Here is a 19339-nt window from a genome sequence, read left to right on the forward strand (position 1 = left end):
CGACAATTAGCATCATCTTTTTCTCGGTTTGATTTTTATTAACGCCACCCCAAAACACGTATATAGCCTTTTGGTTCTGCAAAGAACAGTTCTGGTTTTCCTTTTCGTAATTTTTACATACAGTTTTATCCAGTGGCTCCATTTTATCAAATTATCACAAACTGGTATTTTAATAATATCGTTGACATGATTTTTTAATTTCATCCAAACTCTGGAAATTACTGGCCCATCAACCGTTCTCAAACACTGGAAGAGTAATGTAACATTTATATACTTGAGGGAGTTTGGACTTTCCCTCCCTTAATCTCCAAGTGTGCCCCTGCCTACCAGCATCACATCCGTCTTGTCTGCATTGAACCTCAACCAGTTGGTTCTTAACCACGTCCGAAACTCAGCCAGGCACTGGGAGAATCGAGCCACCACACCATCTGGATCAAAGGAAAGAGAGCCTCAGTAGTAACGAGACTGGAGACGATGATCTTACAAGCTCAGTATTCATCCCATCTCTAATTTTTAAAGACAGCCAGGAATTAGGACAGGAATCCCATTATAATTTTAGAAAAACATTAATGAGCCTTGAGTCATGCAATTTGCAACTGATGATACAGGAATAAAAGTGACTCAATAAATAGGTCGCCTCATTCCACCCATGACTGAAGAAAGGTTCACTCAAGTCCGGGTCACCTCGGCTAAGCGGCCTCAGTAGATCGGCCAGTCTTGTAACTGCATAAGCTCTTCTGCAAAATTAAAGAGTTTTAGCGTTGGAGGAAGTTTTAGGGATAACTGGGGCCCAGAGAGAAGTAGTGACTCGCCCAAGGTCACACAGCAAACGAGGACTAGAGATGGTCTCCAGGCCAGAGATCTTTTCACCAAAAGCTGAAAGAACAAGGCCATTCAAAGGTGGGGGAGGCATCTGTCCCCAGGGATCCTCCCACGGCCTGCGAGGACCTCTTTCCCTCACAACAATGCCCTCTTCGGGCCTCTCCTCCCTCCCTCACTCCCTCCGAAAAGGGCTGCTTTGCCCAGGACCCTGCTCACCACCAGGGATGCAGTGGTAGCAGGAGCCTCCCTGGGCTGAGACAAGACCCGGAGATACGGCGCGAAAGAGGCGGGGCCACAGCGGCCGACCAGGTTCCTGGGCCGACTGGAGCAAGGGGCGGAAGCGGACAGGGCGAGGCGAACTCACTCCGCAGCGGATTCCCAGCGCGCCGCCGCCAACGCCAAAGCAAAAGACCCAGTTGGGCAGGGGTGGGCGGTGGAGAGGGGCTGCGCATGCGCCTTGGGTGGCCGGCGCCACTCCGGGAGGGGCAGCCCGCTGGGCGCGCTCTCTTAGCCCCTCCCCGGAAGTGAAGGGTCTTCCGGGCGGTACTCTGCGGTGGGGGAGGGGAAGGAGAGAAAGGAGACCGAGGACACCTCGGTAGCCTCTCATCCCGAACAGGACTAGGAGAGGAGAGATGGTTTATGGAGGCTGCACTTACAGCCGCTGCTGCCGCCGCCGCCGCCACCTCCGCTGCTGCCGCCACCGCCTGAAGAAGCCCCATCCATCCGCCTGCAGCCCGGGAGACTCAGAGCCTGGGAGGGGCCTGAGGCCCGGGCCGCCCGCCTCCGTCTTCTAGTCGTCGTCCGGAGCTTCCTCCTGCTCCACCAACCCTCTGCCCTCCCCTCCGCCTCCTCCCTCCTCCTCGGCCTCCAGTCGCCAGCCAACCGCGCGGCCGCTTGTTGAGCCAGGGCTCCACCGTCTCCATGACGCCCGGCAAACATTCCCGTGCCCTTCGCCAGAGCCGCTAACGCCGGCTTTGGGGTACAGGGGCTTCAGAAGCAGCGAGGAAAAAGGGCGGTTGACCATTCCCCAGCCAGTCGCCACCATGCCCATCTCTCCAGTAAACAGCCGCAGGCAGCCGAGCGTCGGGGTGTAAGTTCGGACGCTAAAACTTTAGTCCATTCCCTTGGGTCCCGGAGGGAACCCTTTTAGAACTTACCGCTTCATCTGTGTTGAGTCAGCAACCTTGTAACCTCCGAGGTGGCAATGTCTCCTTCCTTGGCATAGTACAGCTTTTTCCAAACCTCTTTTGGGGAAAGACCTAGTTTGTTTAGAACCACCATTCCTCCTGGCACTCCCGGTGTGGTGGTTTATTTCTCTCCAACTTGCCTTCAAGCTGTACCCAGATGTTCAATCTCTCAGCTTCTGTGAGCCATCAGACTGAACATTACTATGCTCTGTAGTCGAGGTTTTTTTTTACGCCTTCTCATACCATCCTGCCTTAAAACTCATTCCAGCTTACAACCTTCTGTTCTGAGCAGTTGGATTAAGGGCTGGACAGAAGCCCACAGCTTTACAGTTGTCTCGCTTAAAACTTCAAATGGTCGCTTAGTCTATCTATTCCACTAAAATTTCCTAATTGATTCATTCTCCCACACTTCCAGATCACTTTTGTTCTCCTCAAACCCTCAGCATCTCTCCTCTGCAATCTCTTCCAGCTCAGCTAATCTTTCTTGAGCAGAACTTGTTTGAAAGGTGTTGGGAGAGAATCTTCTTTTTTGTCTTGGATATGGTACTCAGGTTTTTGTCCATTCTGAAACATGAAAGTGTTAGTTACTCAGTCGTGTCCGACTCTTCACCATCCTATAGGCTGTAGCAACCAGGCTCCTCTGTCCAGTGGAATTCTACAGGCAAGAATACTGGAGTGGGTAGCCGTTCCCTTCTTTAGGGGATCTTCCCAACCCAGGGATCAAACCCACGTCTTCGCTGCAGGCAGATTCTTTACCATCTGAGCCACCAAGGTTTGTCTATCCTACCACTCCACAAAAACAGCTTGTGTGAAGGTCAGCAATAACTGTCCAGCCAAGTGTAATGGCTATTTCTGTTTCTTAACTCAGCCATCAGCAGCTTTGATCTAATTTACCACTTCCTGAGTTTTGAATCACTTCATTTGGTTTCTGGGACACCACTCTCCTAATTCTCCTCTTGCTTTATGCCTGCTGCTGCTGCTAAGTCGCTTCAGTCGTGTCCGACTCTGGGCAACCCCACAGACGGCAGCCCACCCTGCTCCCCCGTCCCTGGGATTTTCCAGGCGAGAGTACTGGAGTGGGGTGCCATTTCCTTCTCCAATGCATGAAAGTGAAAAGTGAAAGTGAAGGCGCTCAGTCCTGTCCGACCCTTTGCGACCCGTGGACTGCAGCCATGGCTCCTCCGCCCATGGGCTTTTCCAGGCCAGAGGACTGGAGTGGGTGCCATTGCCTTCTCCGTGCTCTATGCCTGCTGCTTTTCAAAATACTTTGCTGTTAGGTCTTCAGTCTCTCACATATCTAAATAGTGGAGTGTTGATGGGGTTAGTCAGTCTTACAACCTTTTCTCTTCACTCTTGTTTTTTGCCTTTAAAAATTACCCATGTGCTCACAGTTTACAAGTTTCTCTCTCCAGCCAATACCTCTCCCAAGAAAACAGGCTTAAAATCAGATAGCTGCACTTAGAAGTTAATGGGCATCTCAAAATTCATATTTAAGACTGAATTTATTTCCCCCTCTAATCAAATCTGCAGTCTCCCATTTCAGTAAACGACAGTTTCCATTCTTCCAGTTACTCAGTAAAAAAAACCTTAGTTTACCTTTGACATCTCAATACCCCCATCCACCAGTAGTTTCTACCATCTCTGCCTGCAAAATAAGTCCAGACTACCACTCCAGTGTCAGTAACTGTCACATTGCAGTAAACTCCTAAATGGTCTCTTTACCGTCACCTTCATTCAACATAGTAATCACTGTGGTTCTTCTCAAAAGTTTCCCGATTCTTCACATTTCACTCAGAATAATAGCTCATCCTCTGTAGGCCGCGCAGGATCTCACCTTGGACTCTTCCCCTTGGCTAGTTATACTCTGCATTGTTCCACAACAATATCAAGCACCTTTTCCCACTTCAGGACCTCTTCAACAGCATTTGCTGTTCTTTGGAATATTGTACCCTTAGTCATTTCATAATTCATTTGTTTTCTTCAGCTGTCACCTTATCAAAGACTCCTTCTCTGACTACCCAAGATAAAATAATATACTCTTCCCAATACGTTCAGTTCCTCAACTTGCTTTATTGTTCTTCAAAAAGTTTATTCTGTTTGGTATATCATATACTTTTTTGTTAATCTGTTTTCATCCAAGCTATGATGTACTCCATGAAGGCAGAGGTTTTTGTTTTGTTCACTGCTGTTGCCTAGACTGAAGATAATAAATATTTGCTGGCAGCAAACAAATGAGTGTAATAATATGCTTTAGTAACATTGGTTACTGTTCATCTTGTCTGGTTTTTTTTACTTGTTGGTCTGGAAATCTCAAAGTAAAATTAAGTCGATTTCATGTAAATTCTTAAAAAGTCATAAAACTCTCATAGTACCTGAGAGAGTGTTAGAAAAATTCCCTTGGGGATTTCTTAAACAATGACACATTCACGGGAGATTACCTGTTCAGGAATGAGTAGGGTGGGAGATGGACACTGACTTGACTCGATGAACATGAGTTTGAGCAAGCTCTGGGAACTGATGGACAGGGAATCCTGGCGTGCTGCAATCCATGGGGTCACAAAGAGTCGGACATAACTGAGTGACTGAACTGAACTGGGGTGTGAGACAGGAAGTAGCATAACCTTCACTTTTTCAGGTAGCCATATTATCTAATTAAAAACAAAATTTCTTACATAATAAAGTTTACAACCATTGGTTTGACCTAATATATTATTTCTCATCTTTCTCAGTTTAGGATTTAATACTGATCTCAGAAAGGATCTCATGAAACATGTATTTATCAATTTTTCACTTTCCCACTCCAGTGTTTCCTATATTGGGTCTTTCTTATTGGCTTAACAATACAGATTTTCCTCAGCTTACCATGAGGTTATGTCCCAGTAAACCCATCTTAAGTTGAAAATATCATTAAACAGAAAATGGACTTAATACACTGAGCCTACCAAACATCATGGGCACATGTGCTAAGTTGCTTCAGTCGAGTCTTTGTGACCCCATAGGCTGTAGCCCTCCAGGCTCCTCTGTCCATGGAATTCTCCAGACAAGAACACTGGAGTGAGCAGCCATTCCCTTCTCCAGGGGATCTTCCTGACCCAGGGGTCAAACCCCAGTCTCCTGCATTGTAGGCGGATTCTTTACCATCAGAGCCAACAGGGAAGCATACTTAGCATAGCCTACCTTAAACATGCTCTGAACACTTGCTTTAGCCTATAGTTAGACTAAACTGTCTAAGACAAAGTCTGTTTTATAATAAGGTGTTGAATACCTCATACAGTTTATTCAATACTGAAAATTAAATAAATTTGTGGGTACAAAATGGTTCTATTTGTTGCCTCCCCTTGTGATTGCACGATTGACTGGGAGCTGTGGGAGTATCATTTTATATTGTTGGCCCAGGAAAAGAAAGTAGGATTTCTAATGAGCATGTATTACCTTCACAACATTGTAAAGTCGAAAAATCATAGTTTGGGGGTTGGCTGTATTGGACAATCTTCCACTGTAGTGAAAAAAAATTACTAGTGCTTTCTTCAATGCTTTTATCTCATTTCTTTGCCCGTTTATCTATTCATTTCCTTTTGATTTGGGTGGGTGAGGGGGAGAGTAGTTTTTATCTGTTCTTGTGTGTTATTCACTTTTTGCTTTAGGATCTTTAGCATATTAATCATAATTATTTTAAATTCCCAGTCTTAACAATTCCAAAATCTCTGTCCTGTCTGTTGTGGCTCTAATGCTGGTTTCTTCAGACTGCTTTATGCCTTTTGGTATGCCATGTATTTTGTTGAAAGCTAAACATGTTGCATCAGGTAATATGAACTGAGATAAGTAAGCACTTAGTGTGAAGTTTTATGTTTATTTGCTTAGGAATCAGGCTGTTTACTGTAGCTGTAGGTTTCCGAGACTTCAGTTTCCTCTAGTGTCCTGGTTTTTTTGTCTCCTCTGGTTTTTAGGTTTCCCTAGAGACTCCTACTTAGAGTGTGAGCCTTGCAGTTCTTCCCATTGTAATCCCCTGTTATTATACAGGAGCCCTGTTGATGTGGTAAGATGTGCTGGGTGAGAATGGGAAGGCAGAGAGAAGTGTGCCTTAATCCTATGATTAGGTCTTAATCATTTAGTGGGCCTTTTCCCCTGGGCCATGACCTTCATAAGTAATTATCAGAATTTTTTTTGTTTTGAGGTGGAACCAGAAGGTTACTTAAAGTAAGATATTTCCCTTTCCCCATGTTGCTTAGGCTCTGGTAAAATGGTTTTCCTTGAGGGCAGGCGTTTGTTAACAGTGAACATTCTATTTGTATTTCAGAATGGTTACTTCCTATCCCCCTGCTGAAACTATCAGGGAATTTTACTCTGACCTTCATCCTGGGAGCTTGCTGGAGCTCCTGAAGGTAAAACTTGATAAAAGTGTGGGGCCTCCCTAAGGCTAGGCCCCCAGCAATTTTTTCTCTTTTGAATTAGTCTACACTCATTTTTCAGCAATTAGGCTATTGCCTGTTAGGTTTTCCTTCCACTTGTTAGCTCTAGTGTCAGTTTCAGTAAGTTGTGATTCTGTTATTCCTACATCTCTTTCAGTACAGGGGTTTGCATGTAACCTCAATTCTCTGATGGGTCTAAGAAGACCCATTGATTTTCAGTTTGCTAAGCCTTTTCTTGTGAGTACTAGATGGATGTCTTTTGCAGCCTTTACATGTCAGACCATAAACCACAAGTATCTGTGTTTACTCTTTAATCTTTGCATTCTGTTGTCTCCATTGCTGTATGAAAATTACTGAGGTCAATAATGAGTAACCTAAAGGTTTCAAAAGTCACCAAATTCAGTGGGCTTGCTTTTCACCTCTCACAGCATTTAACAATATCAATTTCCCCCTTTTTAACCCTGAACCAGCCCTTAACTGGTTCACTTATTACTGGGCTAGGTGCCTTTTTTCTAGTTTTACCTTCTACTTCCAGTTTCTCTCCTTGGCCCTATTACCTTCTCTTTGTAGCTCTAGGTTTTTATTTTGGAACTCAGTTCATTTATTACCATCTCCATGAAAGTTTCTCAAATCTGTATCTCTAGTTCTCACTTCTGTTCCTTAAGATTCACTTTCCTCTTGATTTTCAACTGCTACCAAACAACTCCACCAGATTAGCACTCATAGTATGTAATATTGAACATGTCTACAATTTAACTTCTTATTGTGCTTTAGAAATAAAAGCTAATTTAATCATGACCTTAACTTTATGAGGCCAGTACTATTATTAACCTTAATTTATGTATGAGGAAAGAAACAGATTAAGAAACCTGCTCAGGAACACATAGTCTGTGAGTTACTGGATGAGTTTGGGCATTTAAATTGACCTAAGTTTGTTCACATGTAAAACATGGCAATTAAATATCTAATAAGTTATTATAGGAATTGAATTAGAGTGGTAATCATTAGTAATGTATAGAAATGCTGAATCACAATATTGTGCTCCTAGAACTAACAGTGTTGTAGGTCAATTATATTTCCATTTTTAAAGGGTGAAATAAGTAAAAGAATTGCAAAAATAAGTGGAAGTACTTGGAAGTTTAAATGTCAATCAGCATAGTTATTATCAGTTACAGAGTCCTGTTGGTTCTGTAGGGCTTCCCAGGTGGTGCTAGCAGTAAAGAACCTGGCTGCCAGTGCAGGAGACAGGAGAGACACGAGTTCAATCCTTGTGTCCGGAAGATCCCCTGGAGGAGGGCATGGCGGCACACTCCAGTATTCTTGCCTGGAGAATCCCATGGACACAGGAGCCTGGTGGCCTACAGCCCCTAGGGTTGCAAAGAGTCAGACATGACAAGCGACTTAGCATGCATGCAAGCATTAGTTCTGTGTCTGCTGTGTTAAGGGTATTTGGACTGTCTTTTAATCGCATATGGTAAGAAACAGACACAGAAAGAACTACCATAAAGGAAGGAGTTTGTTTTTAAATACTCATAGATCCCTAAAACCAGGAGGCATGGCATGCTGAACCACATAGAGGGGCACATGAAGAGGCACCAGGGTCAGGCAGGATGTAGAATTAGCAAGAGGAAAACCTGGGCAAGAAGCTTTATTGTGGCTTCCATGGCAAGGAATGCACAAACCAGAATAAACAGATGTAGGAATAGCTTGTTTGAATAATTTTAAAGGTTCTGGGTATCAGGCCTATCCCTAGGTTTCTGGTTCCTGTCCTTGCACTGATTACAGCAAGTGGCTAGTGACCCAGAGAGTGAGGTCTCTGAGGGCCTGCTGAAGGAGGAGGTTGAGGGTGTGGACTCTGGATTGATTGGTTTGCATATAAATGGTGTGTGCATGGTAAGTCGCTTCAGTCATGTCCATCTGTGCAACCCTATGGACTTTAGCCCGCCAGGCTCCTCTGTCCATGGATTCTCCAGGCAAGAATACTGGAGTACATTGCTATGCCTCCTCCAGGGCATCTTCCGGACCTAGGGATGGAACCTGAGTCTCTTATGTCTCCTGCATTGGCAGCCAGTTTCTTCACCTGGGACGCCAATATAAATGGTGTACTTGTAGGCAAGTCCCTTACCATGCATAAGAATTGATTAGCCCGGGGAGGGGCAGTCCCTTCAGGTGCAGCAAGTTCCTAGATATCAAAACATTAAAATACAGAAAATAAAAAGATAAGTCTAATACATGCTTTATCTAGGATTTATTTCTACATTTGCCCACTCCAGGTTAAACTTTGATTACTTCTCACCTTGCCTATTTCCATAGCATTGTAACCAACGGTCTTCTTGCTTCTAATGTGTACCATATATAGCTAAATTTTTCTGAAACATAGTTTTGAGCAGCTTACTCTTCTCTCTCAAAGGCACTCTCTTGCCTGCTTAGTAAATTTCAAAGACTTAGCCTGGCCATTTTATTTTTTCAAAGCTTAACTTATTTTCCTTCATGCATCTAACCAAATCATTTAAGAGTCCCTGTATATACCACCTGCTTTTCTCCTTTTATTGTTCACAATGAGCTTTGCTCAGGTTGTATTTCCTGTCCTGCTCCAATACCCTCGTCCCGCCTCACCTGCAGCTGCATCAGACACAAACACACATACATACACACCACATACACTTCTTTTGAATTTGACCTACATTCATGCCTGACTCAAATGCCATCTTCCTGATTTCTCTGCTTACTCCTCTCACCCAAGGTAATGTTTACCGCAACTTTCGTTATATCTTATGTGTAAGTCTTTTGAGGCAAATACAATTTTGTACTTGCATTGTAATCATATATATGTTTTTTCTCTTATTAAGACTGTCAACTCCTTAGGGCCCATATCGGATTCATATTGTATCCCTGCCAGCATGTAGCCTTATGCACAGTGATTTTATAAATAACAGTTGGATAAATGAAAGAAATTGATTTGGTTTAGATTGAAATTTCTACCTTCATCTCATTAAAATAAAAAGAGAATAATAAAGACACTTTTTCTTAAGCCACTCCTTTCCTCCTGTGGTTATTTCATCGTGAGATTCATGTATGTGTTGCATGCTTTAATGTCATTAGTCTCTTTTTTCATAGAAGTGATCATCAGATGTTTATTATATAGACACCAATTATATAGAATGCATTATATTTTCCAGTTACTGCCCTAGGTACTGAAGAAATAGGTGTGAACAAAATAGATTAGGTCTCTGCTTCAGAAACTCAGGAACCTACAGCTACATACCTCTTGTATCATGACTGTTTTTCAGGCAAAACTTTCAAAGTGAATATCTCCTGAATGTCTTCCTATTCATTGCCCACTAATTTGCCTCTATTAAAAGTATCTGTTTTCAAACACAGCTAGGCTAGATATGTACCATAAATTTCTAACATAATTGACAGCAAGTACTTATTTCAATTTTTTAAATTTACTGGTATTTTCTGTGTCAAATTTACCACTGTATCAGGCAGAGTACTAAGAGTTGGAGCTTTCATGGTAGACATAATAAACATGGCTCTTTCCCATAAAACTTACAGTCTGAAAATCTGGGAGAGTTTACTGAGGATTCTCACTAGATCACAGTAACTACCTAATTGGTAAATGCAACATCATTGCTAATTTGTTTCTATTTGGTCCCTGTAGGGAATAAAAGGGGAAGGGCTGGTTTATGAGTAAATGTGTTATGATTTCATTATGTATTTACTTAGCTTGAGATGTCTAGAAGACATTTAGCTGGAGCTATCCAGTTAGGCTGGTAAGCATTTGAATATGAAGATTGAGAGACTGTTTTGGATTGGATATAATGATTTGGGAATTGATTTAGCAATTTTTTTTATTATACAGCTACTGTGTATTGGGTACTATTGTAGGCACTAGGGATACAGCAGGCAACAAAAGAGCACAAAGTCCCTAAACTTGTGGAGCTTAGATTCTCAGGGTTGGGGGGTCAGGTGGGGAACATCTAATTCATAAGTTAATTAAGTAAAAATATGTTAGTAGGAAGTACTAAGGAAAAAAATTAAGGAAGGGGATATGAAGTATTTGAGGGGTATTTGACATTTTAGATAGGGGAGCTAGAGAAGTCCACATTAAGAATGTGGCTTTAAGACCTGGAGACAGAAAGGATGCTAAACATGTACATGTGTGGGAAGAACATTTCAGGCAGAGGAAATAGCAACTGCAAAGGCCTGACGTGTGAAAAATACCAAGGAGGATAATGTGACTGAAGCAGAGAAAACAAGGGATAAAGTATTGATCATGAAATCAGAGCTCAATCTAAATGCATGTAGGACTTTTTAGGTTATAGTAAAATTTTAGGTTTTTGCTCTGAATGAGATGGGAAACAGAGTAGTGATATGATCTAACTTGTGTTTTTAAGGATCACTGTGGTTACCATGTGAAGAATAGACTTCAGGGAATTTAGGTTAAGTGAGAAGATCAATTAGAAGGCTTCTGCAGTAATCCAAGAGAGAGAGGATAGTGTTTGGATCATGATAGTGTTAACAAAGAGTGACGACAAATGATTAGATTTGGGATGTATTTTGAAGTTTTTTTCACCTGAACAACTGGAAGAAAAACATTACCTTTGACAGAAAAAGGGAAAGACTGCAAGAGAATTAGGTTTACTAGACAAGGAATAATCCAGTAGAGAGAAGCTTATGACGCATGAGAGAATGGCTAGAGCAATATCCATAAATAGGCAAGAAGGAATGGAATCTGGAACACATGTAGAGGAATTGACCTAATCAAGAATCATGGATAACTCTTTCAGAGTAACAGGAGAAACAGGGAATATAGACACACAGAGAGAGGCAAGTGCACAGATGTAACAGTGGCAGTATTTGAAAGTTACCTAATTGCTTCGGCTTTCTCATCTAGTTAGCTGAAGGTAACATAGGAGAGGAAATGTTGATATTCAAGAAGTGTGGAATAATGACTTTAGAAGGGGTAGTAAAAAATTAACCAAGGTAATGCAGCGTGATTGCTGTCACATTAAGGACCCGCTTTAACAATTGTAATTTAAAATGAGACCTGGCATCATGGTTAGATGTTTTTTCTCTAGCTTCACTTATCCACACGGGCTGAGTTAAATGCAGTGTGTTAATATTTCAGGAACAGTAAGGACAACAGATCAGGATATCATTGCCATTAAAAAAATGGTTTATCACTTATAGATACCAAGAGGAGGGAACCCCATGGAAAAGCACTGGGATTTGCCACTGGCAGAGGAATTGATGTGTGACTGAGCAAGCACATCAATTAAGGGCTTCCCAGGTGGCGCTAGTGGTGAGAACCTGTCTGCCAATGCAGGAGACAGGAGATGCGGGTTTAATCCCTGGGTCAGGAAGATCCCCTGGAGGAGGAAATGGCAACCCATTCCAGTATTCTTGCCTGGAAAAATCCCACGGACAGAGGAGCCTGACAGGCTACAGTTCGTGGGGATGCAAAAGAGTCGAACAAGACTTAGCAACTAAACAACAGTGCCCACAATATACTAGGTACTGTCTTTTGTACTAGTGATATAGCAATGAACAAGGCAAAGTTCTAGCCCTAAAGATGCTTACGTTCTAGTAGAGGAGTATACGACAACATACAATGTGTCAGTAGTAATAAATGCTATGAAGAAAAATAAAATGTGAAAAGCAGATTGTGGTCATTTTAAAGTATTGTATTCTTGTCTGATCTTATTGGAAAGTAAAAGTATTGTTTAAAATGTTTTCTTTGGAAACACACTGCCTTTTTATAATTTAAGGGACAATCATTCTTATTTTATAGAAGTCTGCAGCACAATTAGAGTACTAGAATGAAAGAATGACTAGGTTTTTGTCTTAAGGAATTTGGAGAATTGATCCAAAAGTGAAATCATACTTCTACTCCTGGATGCAAATATTTTGATTATATTTTCTCTTATTAAAATTTATTCTGTAATTGTTCAGGCAGGAACATGATATTCTTTCCTAGGTTTTATTACTGATACTTCAATCTGCCTACATAACTGCAGTCTACACCTATTTATGATTACTATCTGTCAGGCATTTCCTAACCATAATATAGAAATGAATACATTTAATCCTCATAATAACCTATGTGTTGCTCACTCGTGTCTGACTCTTTGTGACGCCATGGACTGTAGCCCACCAGGTTCCTCTGTTCATGGGATTGTCCTGGCAAGAATACTGGAGTGGGTTGCCATTTCCTCCTCCAGGCGATCTTTCTGACCCAAGGATTGAACCCATGTCTCCTGCATTGGCAGATGAATTATCACTGAGCCACCTGGGAAGCCAGTAACCTGTGAGTTAGATACTATTATTACCCCCATCTTACAGATAAGGAAACAGACCCAGAGAAATAAGTGTAGACTTTTGATCTGACTGTCTGGGTTTCAAATTTCAACTCTAGTAGGAATGCTTCCCTCTAAGCCTTTATGGTTTAAATAAAATAATGTTATAGCAACCTCTTAGAAGTATTGTGAGGAAAAAATGACATGGTGTTGGTAAACATTCTAGAACTATGCTTACATATAATGAGCTCTCAAGTGGCTACTATTTTTTTTCTTGTTTATATGATCAGATTGTTTCCATGTTTCTAAGTGAAAGTTTGCTTTTTTTTCTGTTGGCTAATATTTCTTCAATCCTGGATCTTCTGTGTTATATTTTCTTTTCCTGACATAGAAACGTTGGCTTAGCGCCAAGGAAGTCTATTAGCTTTGTTGGTGCAGGCAAAGGAGCTCTAATGAAAGGCGGATATGCTGGTGCAAACCAAAGCAGAATGGCTATGTCAAAAAACATGATGATTCTACCTGAAGCAAAACAAGTAGAAAAAATGACTATTTCCTCTGCAAAGACAATCACACAGGTAATATTCTTTTTTTTTGGCAGTTTAATTAATTAATTTATTTATTTTTTCAGTGGGTTTTATCATACACTGACATGAATCAGCAATAGATTTACACGTATTCCCCATCCCGATCCCCCCTCCCACCTCCCTCTCCACCCGATTCCTCTGGGTCTTCCCAGTGCACCAGGCCCGAACACTTGTCTCATGCATCCCACCTGGGCTGGTGACCTGTTTCACCATAGATAATATACATGCTGTTCTTTTATTCTTTAGAATTCCGAATTTGTTTGAAAATGATGCTGGTAAGAGCTTGATTGAAATGTAAAAGGTAGAAAGTATGCTGTTTTTGGTTTTTTTTTTCGAAATTCTTTTTAGGTTTTACACTTAGGTCTGTGATCCATTTTGACTTAATCTTTGTATATGGTACAAGGTATGGTCAGCTGTTGTTGCTGCTTTTGCATAGAGGTATTCAAGTTTTCTAGCACCATTTGTTCTGCACCACAGGGCATGTGGGATCTTAGCTCCCCAACCAGGGACTGAGCCCATGCCCCCTGCATTGAAAGGCAGCATCTTAACCACTGGACCACCAGGGAAATATGCTGCTTTGAAACAATAACTTACTTCTAATACAGTACAGACATACCTCAGAGATATTATAGGTTCAGTTGAAATAATACACTGGAATACAAATATCACAATAAAGTGGGTCATGTAAATTTTTTGGCTTCCCAGTGCATATAAAAATTATGTTTATGTTATACTGTAGTCTAAATAGAGTGTGCAATAGAATTATGTCTAAAAATTCCAATGTAGATGACTTAATTTAAAAAATCTTTAATGCTTATTGGAGAAGACTCTTGAGAGTCCCTTGGACTGCGAGGAGATCCAAACAGTCCATCCTAAAGGAGATCAGTCCTGGGTGTCCATTGGAAGGACTGATGTTGAAGCTGAAACTCCAAAACTTTGGCCACCTGATGTGAAGAGCTGACTCATTGGAAAAGACCCTGATGCTGGGAAAGATTGAGGGCAGGAGGAGAAGGGGACAAGAGAAGATCAGATGGTTGGATGGCATCACCAACTCAATGGACATGGGTTTGGGTGGACTCCAGGAGTTGGTGATGGACAGGGAGGCCTGGTGTGCTGCAGTTCATGGGGTCACAAAGAGACACAACTGAGTGACTGAACTGAACTGATGCTAACCATCCTCTCAGCCTTCAGTGAATCATAGTAACATCAAAGAGCACTGGTCACAGATTACCATAAATAAAATAATAATGAAAATATTTAAAATATTGTGAGAATTACCAAAATGTGACAGAGACTCAAAATGAGCAGATACTTTTGAAAACTGGTATCAGTAGTCTTGCTAGATGCAAGGTTGTCACAAACCTTCAATTTATTTTACAAAAGCCACAATATTGAAGTGCAATAAAGTGAAGTGCAATAAACTGAGGTATGCTGTGTTGTGCTAAATCGCTTCAGTCATGTCCGACTCTGCAACCCCATGGACTGTAGCCGGCCAGGCTCTTCTTCCTTGGGATTCTTCAGGCAAAAATATTGGAGTGAGCTGCTGTGCCCTCCTCTATGGGATCTTCCTGACCCAGGGGTCGAACCCACATCTCCTGTGGCTCCAGTATTGTAGGTGAAGTCTACCACTGAGCCACTGGGGAAGCCTGAAATGAGGTATACCTATGTTGGTATATTGATTTCGTTAGAGTCTTTACCATACAACTAACATATCTCATAGCATAATATTGGCAGTTCGCTCCTATCATCATTATTAGAGTGAAATGAAGAGAGTCTACTCATGACCTTGAGAATCAGCTCATGCTGCTATAGTAAAATACTGTAGATTGGGTGGCTTATAAACTTATTTTTTATTGTTCTGGAGACTGGAAGTCTAAGATTACAGTGGCAAATGGTCAGGTACTGGTGATGACTTTCTTCCAGGTTGCAGACTACCAACTTTTTTTGTATCCTAACATGGAGGAAAGAGATTTACTTGCTCTCTAGCTTTTTTTGTAAAGGCACTAATCTCATATGTGAGGGCACTACCTTCATGACCTAATTACCTTTCCAAGGTTCCACCTCCCAATACCATCACACTGGGATTAGAGTTCCAGCATATGAATCTGGGGGTACACAAAACATTCAGTCCATAATAATTATATACATATTACATATACATTATATACTACATATACATTATATATAATATTATATATTATTGTATATTACATACATATTGCATAGTATCAACACCACTATGTAAAAGGTATAATGCATCATGACCAAGAGGAGATAATACATGCAAGGTTGTTCTAATATTCAAAAGTCAGTACTACTTGTCTTATCAGTAGACTGAAAAAAATGTGATTATCACAACAGATAAAAATAATTTGAAAAATTCAATATCCATTAATGATAAAAAATTAATAAAAAACCATTTCAACTACTTGGAAAAGAAAGAATTTCCTCAGGAGCATTGTGAAAAACCTACAGTTACTAGTAATCTAGTAACATATAAAAAGAATTTTATGCCTTGAATGCATTAGTTTCATAAGACTGCCATTACATAGTATCACAGACTGGATGGCTTTAAACAATGTCCTAATCTCCTCTTCCTTAGGGACACTAGTCAGATTGGATTACCTCATTTTAACTTAATTATCTCTTTAATGGCCCTATCACTAAATTCAGTCACACTGAGAGGTCTGGGAATTAGGGCTTCAACATATGAATTTTTTGGTAGGGTGAGACAATTCAGCCCATAACAGTTACCAAGTGGAGTTTATCCCAGGGATGCAAAGTACTTCAACATCTTAATATCAATGTAATTTACTACATCTCATATCATTAGAATAAAAAACGATGATCATCTCAATAGAATTAGAAAAAGCACTTTGCAAAATCCAACATCTTTTCATGATAAAAATGCTTAAAAAACTAATAATAGAGGGAATTCAACTTGACAAGAGACATTTATGAAAAACCCACTAACATCAACTTAGCAGGCAACTGGATGCTTTCCCTTTGATGTCAGGAACAAGACAAAATTTTCTTGCTGCTTCTATTCAGTGTTGTACTGGAGGGTCTAAAAATAGCAATTAGGCAGGGAAAAAAAGGCAACCAGCTTGGAAAGGAAAAGGTAAATCTCTGTTTGCAGATGACATAATGTTATGTACATAAACTCCTAAGAAACCCACCAAAAAGTATTAAAACTAGGGAACTCCTTTGCAGTCTAATGGTTCAAACTTGATCCTCTGCAGTGGCCCAGGTTCAATCCCTGGTTAAGGAACTAGGATTCTATAAGCTGTGGCATGGCCAAACAAACAATTAAAATTAACTACTGAGTTCTGCTAGGTTGCAGGATACACGATCAATATACAAATAAATTATACTTTTTACATTTGGAATAATTTTAAAATTAAGGAAACAATTTCACAGTAACATCCAAAACAATAAAGTACTTACAAATAAATTTAATAATAGCAGTGACATCTTCAGCTCCAAAAACTGTAAAACATTACTGAATGAAATTAACAATGATCTGAATAAATGGGAGCGCATCCAAAATTTATGAATTGAAAGACTTACCATTGGTAAAATGGTGGTACTCCCCAATCTGATCTGTAGATTCAGTACAATCTTGTTAGAAATACCAGCAGACTTCTTTGTACAAATTGACAATTGATTCTGAAATTCATATGGAATTTCAAGAAACCCAGCATAGACAAAATACTCCTGGAGAAGAAGAATAAAGTAAGCAGATTCTCACTTCCCATTTTCAAAATTTACTACAAATCAACAGAAATCAAGATAGTGTGGTATTGATTGGCACAAGGATAGACATACAGATCAATGAATAGAATTAAGAGTCTAGAAATAAACCTATTACATCAATGGTCAACTGATTTTTGATAAGGGTATCATGACCGTTTTAAGAGGATCTTCAATAAATAGTGTGGGGATGACTGGATAGCCACATTCAAAAGAATGAAGTTGGACCTTTACCTCATACCATATAAAAATTAATTCAATATGAATCAAAGACATATACAAAAAGCTGAAACTAAAAAACTTAGAAGTGGTAAATCTTTATGACCTTGGACTTTGCAAAGGATTCCCAGATATGACACCAAAAATGTGAACCACAAAAGAAAAAAAAAGCAGATGATTGAACTTTACCAAAATTAAAAATATTTGTGTTTTGAAGAACATAATCAAGAAAGTAAAAAGTCAACCCACAGAATGGGAGAAAATATTTGCAAATGATTTCTCTGTTAAGGGATTTGTATATGAAATATATAAAGAATTACAACTCAAAATAATAGACAAATAACCCAATTAAAAATTGGTCAAGGGATTTGAATACTCATTTCTCTAAAGAAGGTATATAAGTGATCAAAAAGCGCATGGGAAGATGCATGACATTATTAGTCATCAGAGAAATGCAGATCAAAACCAGTGAGATCTTTACTTTATACTCACTAGGATGGCTAGAATCAAAAAGTCAGATGACAACTGTTGGCAAGGGTATCAAGAAATCAGAACCCTACTGATAGGAATATAAAATAGTCTTGACACTTTGGAAGATGGTTTCATAGTAACTCAGAAGTTTAAACATAATATTACCATATGACCTGGCAATTCTACCTCTAGATATATACACCCAAGAGAAATTAAGATATATTTCAAACCCTGTAACTTCATACCCTGACTAGTCATAATAGTCAGCAAGTGGAAACAACCCAAATATCCAACAGTGAGCAAATAACTAAACAAAATGTGATATATTCATACAGTAGAACTTTTTTCAACCACAAAAAGGAATGAACTACTGATGCATGCAGGATTGTGGATGAATCTTGAAACCGTTATGCTAAATGAAACAAGCCAGTTACAAAATACCACACTCTATGTGATTCCACTTGCATAAAAGTCCAGAATGGAGAAATCTATAAAGATATGAAATACATTAGTTGTTGCCTAGGACTGGGAGATTGGACTGAAAGACTGAAGGCAAAAGAATGGGGTGGCAGAGGATATGATTAGATAGCACCACTGACTCAATGGACATAAATTTGAGTAAACTCCAGGTGATAGAGGAGGACAGAGGAGCCTGGCATGCTACACCCCACAGTCTGAAGAGTCAGACATGTCTTGTCCACTGAATAACAACAACAAGGACTGGGAGAAAGACAAGTGTTTGGGAGTGAGAATTAAAGGATACAGTTTCTTCTTGAGGTAGTTCTAAAGTTAACTGTGGTGATGGTTGCTCATATCTGTGAATAGGCTAAAAACCACTGATATGTACACTTTCAAAGCTATTTAAAAAGGTAATTCTTCCAGATTGTATGTAACTTTATGCCAATTTTAAATTTTGAAAGATTTGAAATTAATATAAAATGGAAAAATTAACATTTTAAAAATAAAAATAAAAATGAAAATTGGGAGCTTTTCTTAAAGAAATGAATAATTTAAAAATCTTTCATCAAAGATAATTCTAGGCCCATATAGTTTCACTAGTGATATATGCCAGACAAAAACAGAACAAGAAAAGTGGGTATACTGTAAAACATTTTATGAGGCTAGACTTATCCTGATATCAAAATCTGACTACAACAGTATGAGAAATAAACTTTACAAGTCAATCTCACTTGGAAACATAGATGGAGAAATCCTCAATAAAATATTAAAATTCAATAACAATAGAAAGAGATAATATAAGAAAGTTGAGTTTATATCAAGAAATTAATATTGGTTTAACATTTAAAAAGCCATCAGTGTAATTCACCACATTCATAACTTAATGGAAAAAAAGCATATGATCATCTCAATAGAGTATTTGATAAGATTAAATTTTTATTCTAGGTTTAAAAGATTCTTCTGAAACTGGAAATAAGAAATTTCCTTAATCTTATTTATAAAATCCTAAACGATGATCATATTCAATGGTAAAGCATTTCCAAGAAGGATCCATTTCTATCCAACATTCTTGGAAGTCTTAACCATTTCAGTATGATAAGAAAAAGAAATGTAAAGTATAAGATTTGGAAAGG

At 39.8% G+C, this 19339-nt stretch overlaps 2 protein-coding genes across 13 annotated transcripts in view; one reads left to right on the forward strand and one right to left on the reverse strand.

Annotated features, from left to right (window-relative positions):
- The window catches only part of MIER1 (MIER1 transcriptional regulator), a 69105-nt gene extending 67499 nt beyond the window's left edge, over window positions 1-1606 (reverse strand). For 6 of the 12 annotated variants that reach the window (XM_043875868.1, XM_043875863.1, XM_043875861.1 and 3 more), the window contains exons 1-2: window positions 1039-1180; window positions 328-428 (exon numbers count right to left, since the gene is read on the reverse strand). Coding sequence is in view for 6 of the 12 variants with exons in the window: in XM_043875863.1 (XP_043731798.1) it covers window positions 328-333 (6 nt within the window). In the remaining 6 variants the exon portion in view is untranslated. The other 6 variants (XM_043875856.1, XM_043875853.1, XM_043875852.1 and 3 more) reach the window with 3 other exon arrangements.
- A 125-nt stretch (window positions 1607-1731) lies between these two features.
- The window catches only part of DNAI4 (dynein axonemal intermediate chain 4), a 103843-nt gene continuing 86235 nt past the window's right edge, over window positions 1732-19339 (forward strand). The window contains 3 exon segments of the mRNA XM_043875851.1: window positions 1732-1783; window positions 1786-1912; window positions 13112-13295. Coding sequence (XP_043731786.1) covers window positions 1744-1783; window positions 1786-1912; window positions 13112-13295 — 351 coding nt within the window. The 5' untranslated portion in view covers window positions 1732-1743.

Source organism: Cervus elaphus, chromosome 20 (assembly GCF_910594005.1).
Source record: "Cervus elaphus chromosome 20, mCerEla1.1, whole genome shotgun sequence".
Lineage (NCBI taxonomy): Eukaryota > Metazoa > Chordata > Mammalia > Artiodactyla > Cervidae > Cervus > Cervus elaphus.